General features: G+C 41.9%; 1 protein-coding gene across 1 annotated transcript in view; it reads right to left on the reverse strand.

The window, feature by feature from the left end:
- The window catches only part of LOC106093927 (cyclic nucleotide-gated channel rod photoreceptor subunit alpha), a 162,815-nt gene that overhangs the window by 109,874 nt on the left and 35,760 nt on the right, over positions 1-17,181 (reverse strand). The window contains exon 3 of the mRNA XM_059370094.1: positions 6,633-7,663. Coding sequence (XP_059226077.1) covers positions 6,633-7,663 — 1,031 coding nt within the window. The remainder of the gene's footprint in view (positions 1-6,632; positions 7,664-17,181) is intronic.

Below are 17,181 nucleotides of genomic sequence, written 5' to 3' on the forward strand. Positions count from 1 at the left end.
AAATTCTTGATGCGTTAAAAAAACTCAATATTTCAAAAGCCATCATTCTCTTGGGCTAAACAGTTTTGTGGTGTATGACAGAGCTAGTTGCTCTGCAGGGCTCAAAGTTGATTAATTTAGCTCTTTGTAGCTTTCTATAGCCCATTACTATGTAGTCAACGATTAACGGCCATCCTTAGTCACCCCTGTAGCCGATATTGTGGATGGGTGCAGGGGTCGTGGGTTCGATTCCCCTCAGTGGCCAGTTCTATCGCTACTCTGGACTTACAATAGATTTAGGTAGTCTGGGTGAGTCTGTTAGAAAATAGACTGCCACCCTAGTCTTACCTAACGACCTTCAATCCCATGGCAGCCGGTTGTACATACCGGATTGACCCGATGGAGTTCTTCATCGGTAAGGTCTGACGCCAAAATACCCATACTTTTATTGATGACTAATCTCAGTAAGGCACTTAAAGGCCACCATAGCGCGGAGGGTAGCATAACCGCCTATGACACTGAACGCCTGGGTTCGAATCCTGGCGAGACCATCAGAAAAAATTGTCAGCGATGCCATCCTTTGTCACCCCGGTAGCCGATATTGTGGTGGGTGCAGGGGTAGTGGATTCGATTCCCCACATTGGCCTGTTCTGTCGCTACTGTGGACTTACAACAGATTTAAGTTGTCTAGGTGAGTCTGTTAGAAAATAGTCTGCTACTCTAATCTTACCTAACGACCTTCAATCCCATGGCTGCCGGTTGTACGTACCGGATTGACCCGATGGAGTTCTTCATCGGTAAGGTCTGACGCCAAAATAACCATACTTTTATTGATGACTAATCTCAGTAAGGCACTTAAAGGCCACCATAGCGCGGAGGGTAGCATAACCGCCTATGACACTGAACGCCAGGGTTCGAATCCTGGCGAGACCATCAGAAAAAATTGTCAGCGATGCCATCCTTTGTCACCCCGGTAGCCGATATTGTGGTGGGTGCAGGGGTAGTGGATTCGATTCCCCTCATTGGCCTGTTCTGTCGCTACTGTGGATTTACAACAGATTTAAGTAGTCTAGGTCAGTCTGTTAGAAAATAGTCTGCTACTCTAATCTTACCTAACGACCTTCAATCCCATGGCAGCCGGTTGTACATACCGGATTGACCCGATGGAGTTCTTCATCGGTAAGGGCTGACGCCAAAATAACCATACTTTTATTGATGACTAATCTCAGTAAGCCACTTAAAGGCCACTGTAGCGCAGAGGCTAGCATAACCGCCTATGACACTGAACGCCTGGGTTCGAATCCTGGCGAGACCATCAGAAAAAATTTACAGCGATGGTTTTCCCCCCCCTAATGCTGGCAACATTTGTGAGGTACTATGCCATGTAAAACTTCTCTCCAAAGACGTGTCGCGCTTCAGCACGCCTTTTGGACTCGGCTATAAAAAGGAGGCCCCTTATCATTGGGCTTAAACTTGAATCGGACTGCAGTCATTGTTATGTGAGAAGTTTGCCCCTGTTCTTTGGTGAAATGTTCATGGGCAACATTTGCAATCTCAGCAAGGCATTCATAACAAGTTTATGGCAGCCGGGTTTATTAAGTTGTCATATAAACAGGAGACCCGTTCTAAGGCCACCATGAAGCATCATGGGTTTTACAGGGAATTTTGATGAATCCTAAAGGATTTTTATGTATATACCGTTGAGTGGAGCGGGCGTGTTTTCATTTCGCTCCTCAAAGAAAGAAAGAATTGGAGCAGGCTCAAAATGAACTCCAAAGACCCAACAGCTGCAGACCGCAGCATGTTGTCCTTTTCCTTAATGAAGAAGATAAGGGTAAACCAGAAGGTCGCCAGCCTTTAAGTAAAGGTGGCGTTTCTGACTCGGATTCAAACAGCGTCAGTGTCAATGAAACAGTCATTGCAGCCGAATCGAGAGATGAGGGCAGCGGGATGACGGCAGAAGGGAGCGATGGAAGATGGAAAAATAATCAGATCTCCCGAAGAGCATAACACTACTAAAATGCAGAAGAAGAAAAAGAGCTCCCCGCTCTCTAGTAGAGATTAGGGTAGCGGGATGACGGCAGAAGAGCGATGGCTTTGCTAAGTTCACAAGCAGACCGTCGAAGGAGACAGAGGAGTATGTACCGGCAGCGAAAGCGGGCGAAAGTGCAGGATACTGGAAGGGATAGAACTGACATTCCAGGCTCTACTACGGAAGCTGGAAAAATAATCAGATCTCTCAAATAGAAGAAAAGAAGAAGAAAAAGAGCTCCCCGCTCTCAAGTAAAAAACTTCTCCGAAGAAATCATGTATCTAAAATAGGCCACCGTAGCGCAGAGTTTAGCATTTCCCTCTATGACGCTGAACGCCTGAGTTGGAATCCTGGCGAGACCATCCGAAAAAATAGTCAACGGTGGGTTTCCCCTCCTAATGCTGGTAACATTTGTGAGGTACTATGCCATGTAAAACTTCTCTCCAAAGAGGTGTCGCACTGCGGCACGTCTTTCAGTTTCGGCTATAAAAAGGAGGCCCCTTATGAGGGCAGCGTGGAAGGGATAGAACTGACATTCCTGGCACTTCTACGGAAGCTGGAAAGAGAATCGGATCTACACTGTTAAAATGCCGAAGAAGAAAAAGAGCTCCCCGCTGCTAAGTACTCTGGGAAGATCAAGCCAGCCGCCCCGCAAAATTGCAAATGTAAATTTTCCCCATGAATTTACCACTAAGGATCAGATGCAAACTTCTCACATATCAATGAGTGCGATTTGATCGATTTGAGTTTAAGCTCAATGATAAGGGGCCTCCTTTTTATAGCGGAGACCGAACGGCATGCCGCAGTGCGACACCTCTTTGGAGAGAAGTTTTACATGGTATAGTACCTCACAAATGTTTCCAGCATTAGGAGAGGAAAACCACCGTTGACAATTTTTTTCTGGTGGTCTCGCCAGGATTCGCACCCAGGCGTTCAGCGTCATAGGGGGACATACTAACCTCTGCGCTACGGTGGCCTATTTTAGATACATGATTTCTTCGGAGAAGTTTCTTAGAATTTTTTGTTGCTTACCCTTTGCTATATGATTAAAAAAAAATCGACCCCCCCAAACGCCCCACAAATGTTGTCATTCGCCGCATCAATCTTGCACAGGCACTAACGTAGGCCTATATGACCCGTTCTGACCCCAAAAGCCAAATTCACCTCCATCCTGTTCCCTATCAGATGTTCTCACCTTATCGGGATCCACCATAGGATACTCATCTTCATACCGAACGTATCACTATTTCCCCGTGTCACATGCGCGTTCATCACCCACGCTCTTAACTCGGACTGCGAAAGGCTTTGCATTCACCAAGTTTACCGATGATATCCCTCTGGTTCCCACGTCCACGGTCTGCCCTTTCGTTCCTCTTACTCCGATATGGCTCGACACCTAAACAATGCGTTTCGCTCTATACTCGGAGAAGGCGTTGATCACCTTTTTACACTCCAGGACCTTTCTTGACATCAAACACCTGGCTGTTATGGTTATTATGCCAATTCGCGTGCATACTCGATGCCCTCGGGCTAGCTTCCCAATACCTCACTCATTCCGTGATCGCCTGGATCTCCGCCTGCAGGGCCGTATTATGATCAGGCAGTCGGAAACAGATCTCAAACAGGTCTGTTCGACGAGCCGCTGTTCGTTAGGCGTTATTGAATTTTCTGTCACTTCACTGCCAATCTTGAAAACGATTGCCTTGGCCAAGTGGAACGCCATAACTTTAGTCTTAGCCAAGCTTGTCAAGGGATTTCATTCCTCCTTCTCCTCCCTGTGATAGACCCCGCATTTCTCCGCTACCAAACCTTGGTTTTGCCTGCTAATGACTTTCATCCTGGTTTTTATTGCGAATTTGCTATCCCTTGTACGTTTAACTCTCTTTTAAGTGTCTCACTCTTCAGTAGACTTCAAATACATCAATATGTGGTTCCAATGAATGGTCTTGGGCCGGCCTTTGGTAAATTTATATACCTGAGGTGGTGGGTATTTAAAGTTCAGCACGTCCAAACTCAATGCTTTTTTATTTGTCTTACCTTGGTCTACCGATACTCAGACGGACGACATTTTGGTTTATTATACCCTCCACCATAGGATGGGGGTATACTATTTTCGTCATTCGGTTTGTAACACCTCGAAAGATGCGTCTGGGACCCCAAAAGTATATATATTCTTGATCGTCGTGCCATTTTATGACGATCTAGCCAAGTCCGTCCGTCAGTCCGTCCGTCCATCTGTCTGTCGAAAGCACGCTAACTTTCGAAGGAGTAAAGCTAGCCGCTTGAAATTTTGTACAAATACTTCTTATTAGTGTAGGGTCGGATAGGTTGGGATTGTAAATGGGCCATATCGGTCCATGTTTTGAAATAGCTGCCATATAAAGCGATCTTGGGTCTTGACTTCTTGGGTCTCTAAAGGGCGCAATTCTGGTCCGATTTGAAATTTCGCACGAGGTGTTTTGATATCACTTCCAACAACTGTTCTAAGTATAGTTAAAATCGGTCCATGTTTTGATATAGATGCCATATAAACCGATCTTGGGTCTTGACTTCTTGAGCCTCTAGAGTGCGCAATTCTTATTCGATTGGAATGAAATTTGCACGACATGTTTAGTTATGATATCCAACAACTATACCAAGTTTGGTTGAAATCGGTCCATAACCTGATATAGCTGTCATATAAACCGATCTTGGGTCTTGACTTCTTGAGCCTCTAGAGGGCGCAATTATTATCCGATTTGGCTGAAATTTTGCATGAGGTGTTTTGTTATTACTTTCAACAACTGTGCTAAGAATAGTTCAAATCGGTCCATAACCTGATATAGCTGCCATATAAAATGATCTTGGGTCTTGACTTCTTGAGCCTGTAGAGTGCGCAATTCTCATCCGATTGGAATGAAATTTTGCACGACGTGTTTTGATATGACTTTCAATAACTGTACCAAGTTTGGTTCAAATCGGTCCATAACCTGATATAGCTGTCATATAAACCGATCTTGGGTCTTGACTTCTTGAGCCCCTAGAGGGCGCAATGCTTATCCGATTGAAATGAATTTATTCACGAAATATTTTGTTATGATATCCAACAACAATGCTAAGTATGGTTCAAATCGGTCCATAACCTGATATAGCTGCCATATAAACCGATCTTGGGTCTTGACTTCATGAGCCTCTAGAGGGCGCATTTCTTATCCGATTGGAATGAAATTTTCCATGAGGTGTTTTGTTATTACTTTCAACAACTGTGCTAAGAATAGTTCAAATCGGTCCATAACCTGATATAGCTGCCATATAAACCGATCTTGGGTCTTGACTTCTTGAGCCCCTAGAGGGCGCAATTCTTATCCGATTGAAATGAATTTATTCACGAAATATTTTGTTATGATATCCAACAACTGTGCCAAGCAAGGTTCAAATCGGTTCATAACCTGATACAGCTGTCATATAAACAGATCTGGTGTCTTGACTTCTTGAGCCTCTAGAGGACGCAATTATTATCCGATTTGGCTGAAATTTTCCATGAGGTGTTTTGTTATTACTTTCAACAACTGTGCTAAGAATAGTTCAAATCGGTCCATAACCTGATATAGCTGCCATAAAAACCGATCTTGGGTCTTGACTTCTTGAGCCTCTAGATGGCGCAATTTTCATCCAATTTAGAAAAAATTTTGTACCACGGGTTCTCTCATGACCTTCAACATACGTGTCGAATATGGTTAGAATCGATCAATAGCTTGATGCAGCTCCCATATAAACCGATCTTCCGATTTTGCTTCTTGAACCCATACAAGGCGCAATTCTTTTTCGAATGAACTGAAATTTTACACAATGACTTCTACAATGTTCAGCATTCATTTATTGTTCGAATCGGACTATAACTTGATATAGCTCCAATGGTATAACAGTTCTTATTCATTATTCTTTGTTTGTCTAAAAAGAGTTACCGCGCATAGAACTCGACAAATGCGATCCGTGGTGAAGGGTATATAAGATTCGGCCCCGCCGAACTTAGAACGCTTTTACTTCTTTTATATCTTGGTCCGATTGATGCCGCTTTGACTCACGGGACGAATTTTGATAAAATGTTGAAATAGATATATATATATATATCAACGAAGGCTTTTTTAAATAAAATTCAAGCCCTATTTCGATTTTCTCTCTAGAATAACTCCGAGAAATATGACTCATCCCGAACAATTCAAAGAATCTATCATTTAGCCGTTAGCTGAAATTTCGTCTTTGGAGAAAATTTCATAGAAATTTTTTGTTCAGAAAAATTTCATGCAAATTTTGTCTTTAGAGAAAATTTCATAAAAATTTTGTCTTTAGAGAAGATTTCATACAATTTTTGCCTTTAGAGAAAATTTCATACAATTTTGTATTTAGAGAAAATTTCACACAAATTTTGTCTCTGGAAAGAATAGAAAAGTACACTAAGAAGAAATTTCATAGAATTGTTGTCTTTAGGAGGAAATTTCATACAAAATTTGTCCTTTTTTCGCCCCCTTAAATGCTTCATATGCTGTTTCATAGTTCCACTCAATCCTTCATCGAATTCTTATCATTAGAAACAAAAAAATGTCTATCAAAGAGTCAAAGAAGGGAAGCATTTTGTACTCACCTTGAAATTCTTTGCGTGCCGCACTCACTGACGTCACAATGTTGGCTACGTGCCCCAACACCGTCGCAAATAGCATTAATCCAAATAGCAGCTGTAATATCACAAAGACATATTCGCCCTTTGATCGGGGCTTCGGCAGATCGCCGATCGTTGTTAAAGCTAACGTACACCAATAATAACTCTGTAAATATTGTTTAACTACATCGGCCGACTCGGAGTCGTGGTAGACCCAGTTGCGCGAACCGAATCCATTATTCTTATGGATAATGTGGTAGAGACACCCGTTCCAATGGAATATCACAAGGAGATAGTGGATGAGCGCCAGCGAACGAAACAAATTGGGATAGTTCGTGTGGCGTTCGGTGCGGTCCATAAATGCCCAAAATCTGTAGATTTTCACTAAACGAAACGAGCGTAAAATTGAATTAAATCCTATCGATAAGTATAAAAAATCCAATGGCAGCAAACACAGGCAGTCTATGTAGAATATCGTCGAGTTCATGTAGTGTTGCCTCAGCTTTGAGGCGTCAGTCTGCAGGACGCCATCCTCCAGATAGCCGGTGCGAAAGTGAAAGAAGATATCGATGAGATACAGCAGATCCGAAAAGTAGTCGAGACAGAACCACACGACTATTGTGCGCCGATTGATCTCCTGGAAGGCAAAGCGATAAATGATCACCCAGAAATTGTAGAGGAAGGCCAGCGATACGACCATGGACCAGTAGTAGCAGAGACGCCCCGCTGGATCGAACACAAAATGGAATTTTCGGGCCGCCGTAACGGCACGCAGGCGTTGCGATGGTGTACGATGTGGTTGCTTTTTATGCAATGGCAGTTGTTGTGGCTGTGACATGGAGGAACGCTGCGGATGATGTTGCGAGGAGGAGTGTTGCTGTTGCTGCTGCTGTTGTTGATGCTGGTGTGTGGCGTGCGACATGGAGGCAGAATGTTGCAAATGATGGGAGGATGTCTGTTGCTGATGATGTTGTTGTGTTGGTGTTGACGAGGTGGCGGAACGATTGCGGGGATAACTGTAAGAAAAAAAGAAAACAACAGAAAATTAGGTTTTTTGTTTCACAGATGGTGAATGGTAACACACAAAGGAGAGATTGTTCCATTCAGTGAGGCTTGTTAAGAAGAAGTGTGGGGGGAAAACTTTTCTTACAGCTTGTATATTTAGGACTCTTGATGTTGTTATTGAATATTGAAATAATTTGAAATGAAAATTTGTGTACGATATACCCTATATCAAACTTTAAGATAGTCTGGGGTAATTTTCAATAACCATACACATTCGCTCGCCTTCACTGGATTTTCTATATCCTGTCCACGCAACGAAATTTGTTGCTCAAAATAGCAAAAATGTTTGCTGCAACAACAATTTTTGTCTGCTAAAAATTGGAAAGTAGATATGGCTGCTGTTTCAGCAAACATAAAAGAATGTTGGCCTTGACAAATCGCAGGCATTTGAAGATGAGTTGTATTCGGACTTCTGCTAAACGATAGTTTTATGCATTAGGCGTCTGTTTACTGAGAAACGACAGACATAGAGCCTAGGAGTAGGCTTAGAATGGACTCCATAGAGCCTGCAGCTACAGTGATGATATAAGGCCGTAACAAATAGTCTGCCTCTGAGATCTCGACCGGCGGCTGTGCCAGATTCCACTAGCCGACAGACGACTGGTCAGCAAGGGCTTTTGAAGAACACACCTGATTCGAGCCTTGAGGACAAGGCCGAATCTATTTTATCTTCGCATGACTATATTTTGCCCAGTCCATCGGCCTTTTCTGGCAAGCCATTACGCTCGTTAAGAGGTTGGAATAATAAAAAGCGTATCGCTTGTAGTGGGAAATATTCGACTTTAGAGCTCAATTTTCTTTGATCTTTATATATACTTTGCTGCAGATGGGTTATGAAGTTTTGAAATTTAACGGTCGACCTCTGTTAAGAATATCCAAATAAGGCGCATAACATTCATTGGGTGAGAAGAGTAATCAGCTGTAAGCATTGTTTATTGATCTGCCGATTGTGAGCTTTGAATAATTGATTGATGTTATCCGATAGCAAGTAGTTTTTTTTTCGTGTTTTTTTTTTTCTTGTGGTGTTGTTGTTAACGGAGATATTGGACATCACACAGTAAGAAGTATGCCATGCTTGGCGACAAAATTCTTCCACATTTCAATTGTGATTTCAAAGTCTTAAGAAGTGGTTCTCAGTCGGTCTGATTAGACAGATAATCTTATAAGAGTCTTTGTACAGTAGGACAAAGAGTTCTGTGGTCGAATAGCCAAGTTGGGCAAGTGGTTTTAAACTACATCGTGTTTGGCAGAAATTTACCTAAATAAAAGAATAGTTGAAAGATCTGAGGGTAAGTTTTTCTTGGAAAGAAGGAAGAAAGAAAAAGCATTATCTTAAATAAAATTCTGTTTTTAGACGTATTGGCTGGCGGGACGGTTGATAAGACCACGTGTTACCTTGGTGTGACTGTGGTAACTGCTCCCCAGAATTCTCAAGCCATATATACTATACCCTATTTGCCTTCTGAAGAAAGTAAACTTCCCTAAATTTCTTGGGATCTGGAGAAGGAATAAGCATAATACAATAGATTTCTCCTATACTCTTCAAATTTGTACACCACCTAACCCTGACCCAAATAAAGTAATTTGATTAAGCGAGCCTCATAAAGTGCAGACCTCTGGAAATCACACTAAAACCCTAACTGGTAGAGGAAGAGCGGAACACGTGAGAGCTGAACGGTACACACCAATTGGAAACGTGATGGAATATGCCTCTAAATATTAAGATAATTCTTTAAGCTACTAAACTCCTCGGTGTGAAAAAGGAATTTTCCTGGTATAAACCCGGAAATGGTATATACATATAAAATTTGTAATCTCTTACAGCTTTAAGCAAATCTTCATCAGAAACGATATCGATGGGCCCAACGATGGAGTAAGAAACAATGTGATGAATGAAATGTGAGTAAAAGACAATTCAAATAGTTACCTTTTATGAATATATACCATTTCACCAATATAAGATACCTCGGAAATTATTCCTATAAATTTTGTGTGGGAAGCCCTATATGGCAAACTACCTTTATATTTTGGTAATTTCTTTTGGCACCATGTAGATACTTTCCCATAGATTTTGGTTAGACTCTAACATGTTTCCAATTACTAGCTTTCATTCATGAATGTCACCAAATTTCTCTCTGAGTAATAAGCCTTTCTTTTTTTTATTGAGAACTTGAATTGTAATACAAAAAAAAAACAAAAAAAAAAAGAAGTATAACACTTTTGCTACAACTTTTTCTCATTCTTTATGATACTCTAGAATTTTTGTTTTGCTACTCCCTTACGTACTCTCTTTAGTTAGGCAATTATGATTTTAATTCAATACATACCTTAGATGAACGTACATACCTACCTATAAGTTACTATTATTTTGTTTATTTACCTTTTTCTTTCTTCATTCATTGAATAAATACTAGAAATGTACTCTCTTAAGAAATTATTTGATTTTGTTATGCGCTGGTAAATTGTTGTTAGGTCTGTCCAAGTAGTCAGCTGTCCCATAAATATGATCGGTTAAGCTAACTTGTTGTTAGTATGATTTAGGGCGATCGATGATATTTATAAACGGTCGCAAGGCAGGGAGGGTAGTGGATATTTGTACTCAATGAGATCTGGAGTACATGGAAGTGATGAAAGGTGAACGCAATTAGTATACTGGTGTCCGTTATTGAGTCCGTCCGTATGCCAATTTCGGCAGTTTGATAAGGTCTAAGAATGGCTTTGTAATTTTCTTTGAGAGTGCGGATTTATTTTGTTTTGGTTATTTTTTTTTGTTAAGTATCCAAGTGCACCTAAAAAAATTGTGTTCGGTGGTTGTATGTTGGACTGGGCACGCGACGAACCCATGAATAAGACGAGCTAGCTAGTGCGAAGCTAGAGGTGCATAGCTGTGTTTTTGAGTCCAAATTAAATAAGGTAACATACGTTTTTTTTTATGATTATCAGATTAGCCCCCCCTCTTGGGTGGATAAAACATCAACCACACCACACCAATGGCGCCCAACGTGGGGCCCAAAACTTGTAAGGTTATTTGCTCTGTTTAGGCATGGCATTTACTTTCGGTATGTTTTGGGATTCTCGTATATTGTGCAGATCATACCTCTTCACAATTCATTTGTTTGTTTATTTTCCATTTTGATTTGATGAATTTGATGCTAGAAATTGTTTGTTGAATTTCTGTTAAATTTTTTGTATGGAATAAGCGATAGCAATTCGGTTCCGGATTGGTCGACCCGAAGAATTTTCTGAGAATAAATTTACATATCTGGCCTGATTTATCTTTCAAATATTTCCTTTCGGATCTACTGATTTTGCTTAGATTTTGTTTGCTTGGATTTATCGGAAATTAGAGTAGTCTTTGATTCTCTGACCACATTACAGATTTTGGGTTTTCGGCGGGTCCTTGTAACTATAAAACTTTAACTGCAATAGAATTTAGTTCACCAAAATACTTCTTTTTAGAATATATCCAAATTTCATCATATTAGGGATTCAGCAGATTATGAGGATAGACGTTTGATTACTTATATTTATTATATTATCGTTATATTAAAATGTCTGTAAGACATAGCAATGAAGATTTGTCCAATAGCGGGTCAGCTGCTATCTGTACTATTTGCAAGGTGTCTTTAGGCAACGAAAGACCTTTGGCTGTAACCCACTGTAAACACACTTTTCATAGAACTTGTGCTCGATCTTGGCTTGGTGAGACCCAGAACTGTCCAACTTGTAAGACACCTTGCCTATTGTCGCAAGTCGATTTCCCGGATCAGTCCGCGGAGTTGCTACTAAATCTTCTATCCTCAGATGAGGGGAATCGTGATGCTCAGGGAGGGGTTGATGATGCTAATCGAAACACTGGGACTAAACCTAAGTCTAAGAGTAGTAGAGGGAAGACAACTTTCGGTCGTCCTGTTACCCGTTCCATGAATTTTCAAGGGAACTTGGCTGAAGCGGTCATGAGGGATTCTAATTGTGGCACTCAAAGAGTTAAGTTTACCGATAAAGACGATGACCGGAACCAATGTAGATCTGAGAATAGGTCTCAAGTGGATTACGATTTGATTAGAAACATAGTATGTGCAGAACAGGAGAGGAATTTCCGCGGCCTTGCAGCATCACGGAATGACATGATTGAAAGGCAAGTTAGGGCGTGTTTTGATAATATGACCATTTCGGAGTCCCCTCGGGGTTCCAATATATCTGAATATGATTGGCCCAGGGAGATGCCTAGTATGGGGGCTGGCGTTCGTAACTTTTCTTCTAATAGGGATGACCATCCTAGCGTGGATAGACGGAACACACATACCAGCAATAGGACACGATGTTCTGTTGTTCCGGAGAAGGTATCATCGCTAATTCAGAATTGGCATCTGAAGTTCGATGGCTCGAAAGACGGCATATCGACCGATGAATTCGTCTACAGGGTTGAGGCACTAACGAGGCAGAATCTTGAAGGAAATTTTGAGCTATTGTGCGATAATTTGCATGTTTTGTTGTTTGGCAAGGCAGATAGATGGTTTTGGAAGTTTCACAGAAGAAATCCTCGGTTTGATTGGGATACTTTTCGTTTTGAATTGCATAGGAAATTTGACGACAACTTATCGGACTTGGACATATGGGAAAGAATAAGGAAGCGCCGCCAGAAAGAGAGCGAGACCTTCGAGGATTACCAGACTGCTGTCGAGGAGTTGGTTGAAAAGCTCTCATCCGTCGTATGTGAACGTGACTTGGTCGAGATTCTCCTGAGAAACTCCAAACCAGGGCTAAGATACGAATTGCTTCATTTGCGGATAGACTCCTTGGCCCGTCTTCGTGAAGAAGTGGGTCGTCATGAAACATTCTTCTCTGAGTCATACCCCCAGGCTAGTCGCATGCGAGGTTTTCGGGGAAATATTTCTGCTATACAGGATTCTGACGGCGATGACATATTTGAGGACGATGTTGTGGCTGATATGCAGCACAGAAACGGGAATGTTACATGCTGGAATTGTGATTCCAAGGGTCACCGATACGATGATTGTCTTGAGCCCAGGAGGATTTTTTGCTATGGTTGCGGGACCAAGGATGTATTCAAGCCTAGATGCCGAAAGTGCAATCCTTCGGAAAACCGGAGGAGGGATGCGGCAACCAACACCAAACTGTCGCATCCGGATTGTCCTCAGTAGCAGTACAAACAGGGGAGATATCTATAGATTTGCCTGCCAGGAATTTTAGTACTAGGAACCCACTTTTGAGGACTTTATTACCATATCACGAGAGGCTTAAAAATTATTTAGAAGTAAGGCAACGAATTTTTTCCAACTCTACACCTTTGAGGAATACTCCGAAACGCTCGACAAGGCGATTGCGCAGATTTTGGAAGGATGTGATTTCTACCAGATCCCAGTTGGTTTCAGCAGTAGTTTTCGGCAATGATAGCAGGTTGTACATAGATATCGATTTATTTGGTAGAAATTTTTTAGCACTTCTTGATTCTGGTGCTACCATCAGTTGCGTTGGATTTGAGGCGGCAAAGTTTGTTTTAAATGAGAGGAAGATCAAGAAATGTAGAGGCAATGTTAACACGGCCAATGGATCTCCTAATGAGGTCGTAGGAAAATTTACCACTGAATTGACGTACAGGAATATTTCAACGGAAATAGAATTTTTTATAGTTCCATCTTTGAGGCAAGATTTCTGGAAGAAGTTCGGTCTTTTTGATGCTGTGGCTAATATTGGGGATGTTCCGGTGGTCTCTGAACTCGATGTAGGGAAGGATATTAAACCTGGGGGCCCGGCGATGGTGCATGACCTTACCATGGGACAGAAAGGAAGGCTTAATGAGGTGATAGCTACTTTCCCCTCGTATGAGAAGAATGGGCTTGGCAGAACGGATCTTATAACGCACACGATCGATGTGGGTGGAACTAAGCCAATCAAACAGCGGCATTGGCCCGTGTCACCGGCCGTCGAGAAGATGATGTTTGATGAAGTTGATCACATGTTGGCCTTGGGGGTCATAGAGGAGTCCACCAGCCCGTGGAGCAGCAATTGCGTGCTTGTTAGGCGAGGGGATAAGAAGAGGCTATGTTTAGACTCCCGTGAAATTAATAAACATACATTGAAGATGCCTACCCCCTGCCACACATACATAGATGGCATTTTGAGTCGACTACCTCCTGCTAGATTCATTACTGGTCTGGACATGAAACACGCGTTCTGGCAGATTCCGTTGGACGAAAGGTCTCGCCAGGTGACAGCGTTCACAATTCCAAATAGGCCACTGTACCAATATACAGTAATGCCATTTGGATTGTGCAACGCGCCCCAGACGTTATGTCGCCTCATGGACCGTGTGATACCGTCACATTTGCGCAGTAGAGTTTTTGTTTATTTAGACGATTTACTCGTATTATCTGATGATTTTGATTCGCATTTGATCTTGTTGCGTGAAGTGGCTTTGTGCTTATGCAAGGCCAATCTCACCATAAATATTTCTAAGTCGAAATTTTGCATGACGGAGGTCAGGTATTTGGGCTTTATTGTGGGGAATGGGCAGATAAAGACCGATCCCGAGAAGATAAGGGCGATTATAGACTTTCCTGTACCTTCCTCTGTGAAGCAGCTAAGGAGTTTCCTAGGACTCTCAGGTTGGTACAGGAGGTTTATCAACAACTTCGCGTCCATTTCCTTCGACTTGACGGAACTTCTGAAGAAGGGTAAGACTTTTTGTTGGAATGAAAGAGCGCAGGCGTCCTTCGAAAGATTGAAGTCCATGCTGACATCGACACCCGTTTTGGTCACTCCTGACTTCAACAAGAGATTTATATTGCTGTGCGACGCGAGTTTGAATGGTCTGGGCTGTGTTTTGGCTCAGGAAAACGATGAGGGAATCGAATTACCCATAGCATTCATGTCGGTTAAACTGACCAAGGCACAACGAAATTACTCGGTAACAGAGCTTGAATGTCTCGCCGTCGTCCAGGGGATCAAAAAGTTTCGCGCATATATCGAGGGCCAGGAGTTCTGCGTCATAACTGATCACGCTAGCCTTCAGTGGCTAATGAGGCAGCGTGATCTCTCTGGCCGGTTGGCGAGATGGGCACTCAAGCTCCAAGGGTTTAGATTTACCATATTGCACAGGAAAGGATCCGCCAATGTTGTTGCCGATACACTTTCTCGTATACCCGGTGAGGAGATAGATGCAGTTGAGGATGATGGTCCTATTGTCGATTTGTCTTCGGATCAATTTAGGTCGAAGGAGTATGAGGTGCTTAAGGAAAAGGTCCTACAGGCGGGTTCTAGGTATCCCGATTTGAAGGTTGTTGACGATTTTCTCTACAAGAGGACGCAGTTTTCTAGCAGTATAGATGACCAAGGAGACTGCTGGAGATTATGGATTCCGAAAAGTCTGGTTCCTAGTGTACTTCATCGCGCCCATAATCCACCTTCGTCTGCGCACTGCGGAATAGCCAAGACCATGGAGAAGATAAAAAGGTACTTATTTTGGCCCAAAATGACCTTGCAGATTCGGGACTATGTTTCTAAATGTGAGACCTGTAGATGCACGAAAAACCCTAACGTTATTTTGAGACCGCCTATGGGTAGGCCCATGACATCTGAACGCCCATTCCAAAAGCTTTTCCTTGATCTACTCGGACCTTACCCTCGATCGAAAAGTGGTAATATTGGAGTGCTCATAATCGTTGACCATTTGACTAAGTTCTTATTTTTGCAGCCTTTGCGTAAATTCACTTCCGGATTGATTTGCGACTACTTACGAAAATTTGTTTTCCCTGTATTTGGTGTACCAGAAACCGTTCTGACGGATAATGGGAGCCAATTTAGATCTGGGATTTTCGAGTCGTTTCTCACTGGATTTGGAGTGAGACATGTTTGCACCGCAATTTACTCTCCCCAGTCTAATTCGTCTGAACGGGTGAATAGGTCGGTGCTGGCATCCATCCGGGCGTACATTGGGAACGATCACACCAATTGGGATTGCAATCTGCCAGAGATATGTGCGGCTCTTAGATCAACGGTTCATAGAAGTACAGGTTATTCGCCATACAGTCTGGTATTTGGTCAGGAGATGATTTTAAATGGTAAAGATTATGAAATGCTGCGCGGGATAGGGCTTGTTTCAGAGGACACCCGATTAAAGTACCCCGACTATCTTCAACTTATGAGGGAACAAGCCAAACGAAAGATCTCAGATTCTTACATGGAAAATGCTGTTAGATATAATCTGCGTAGTAGACCTGTCCAGTATACCAAAGGTGAAATCGTATTGTCTAGGAATTTTGTTCAAAGTAATGCAGCTAAGAAGTTTAATTCGAAACTAGCCCCTACATTCCGCAAGAGTATTGTTAGTCGCAAAATAGGCAATTCCTACTATGAGCTAAAGGATGACACTGGCAAAGAGCTCGGGGTATACCATGCCAAAGATCTTCAAAAATTGCCGAGATAACGAATTTCCTTTTTTCCAGCTAAGTCTTCTCTTGAATGTCCTTCACATCCTCATCTGTTTTGTAGTGGGAAATATTCGACTTTAGAGCTCAATTTTCTTTGATCTTTATATATACTTTGCTGCAGATGGGTTATGAAGTTTTGAAATTTAACGGTCGACCTCTGTTAAGAATATCCAAATAAGGCGCATAACATTCATTGGGTGAGAAGAGTAATCAGCTGTAAGCATTGTTTATTGATCTGCCGATTGTGAGCTTTGAATAATTGATTGATGTTATCCGATAGCAAGTAGTTTTTTTTTCGTGTTTTTTTTTTTTCTTGTGGTGTTGTTGTTAACGGAGATATTGGACATCACACAGTAAGAAGTATGCCATGCTTGGCGACAAAATTCTTCCACATTTCAATTGTGATTTCAAAGTCTTAAGAAGTGGTTCTCAGTCGGTCTGATTAGACAGATAATCTTATAAGAGTCTTTGTACAGTAGGACAAAGAGTTCTGTGGTCGAATAGCCAAGTTGGGCAAGTGGTTTTAAACTACATCGTGTTTGGCAGAAATTTACCTAAATAAAAGAATAGTTGAAAGATCTGAGGGTAAGTTTTTCTTGGAAAGAAGGAAGAAAGAAAAAGCATTATCTTAAATAAAATTCTGTTTTTAGACGTATTGGCTGGCGGGACGGTTGATAAGACCACGTGTTACCTTGGTGTGACTGTGGTAACTGCTCCCCAGAATTCTCAAGCCATATATACTATACCCTATTTGCCTTCTGAAGAAAGTAAACTTCCCTAAATTTCTTGGGATCTGGAGAAGGAATAAGCATAATACAATAGATTTCTCCTATACTCTTCAAATTTGTACACCACCTAACCCTGACCCAAATAAAGTAATTTGATTAAGCGAGCCTCATAAAGTGCAGACCTCTGGAAATCACACTAAAACCCTAACTGGTAGAGGAAGAGCGGAACACGTGAGAGCTGAACGGTACACACCAATTGGAAACGTGATGGAATATGCCTCTAAATAT

Source organism: Stomoxys calcitrans, chromosome 5 (assembly GCF_963082655.1).
Source record: "Stomoxys calcitrans chromosome 5, idStoCalc2.1, whole genome shotgun sequence".
Classification (NCBI taxonomy): domain Eukaryota; kingdom Metazoa; phylum Arthropoda; class Insecta; order Diptera; family Muscidae; genus Stomoxys; species Stomoxys calcitrans.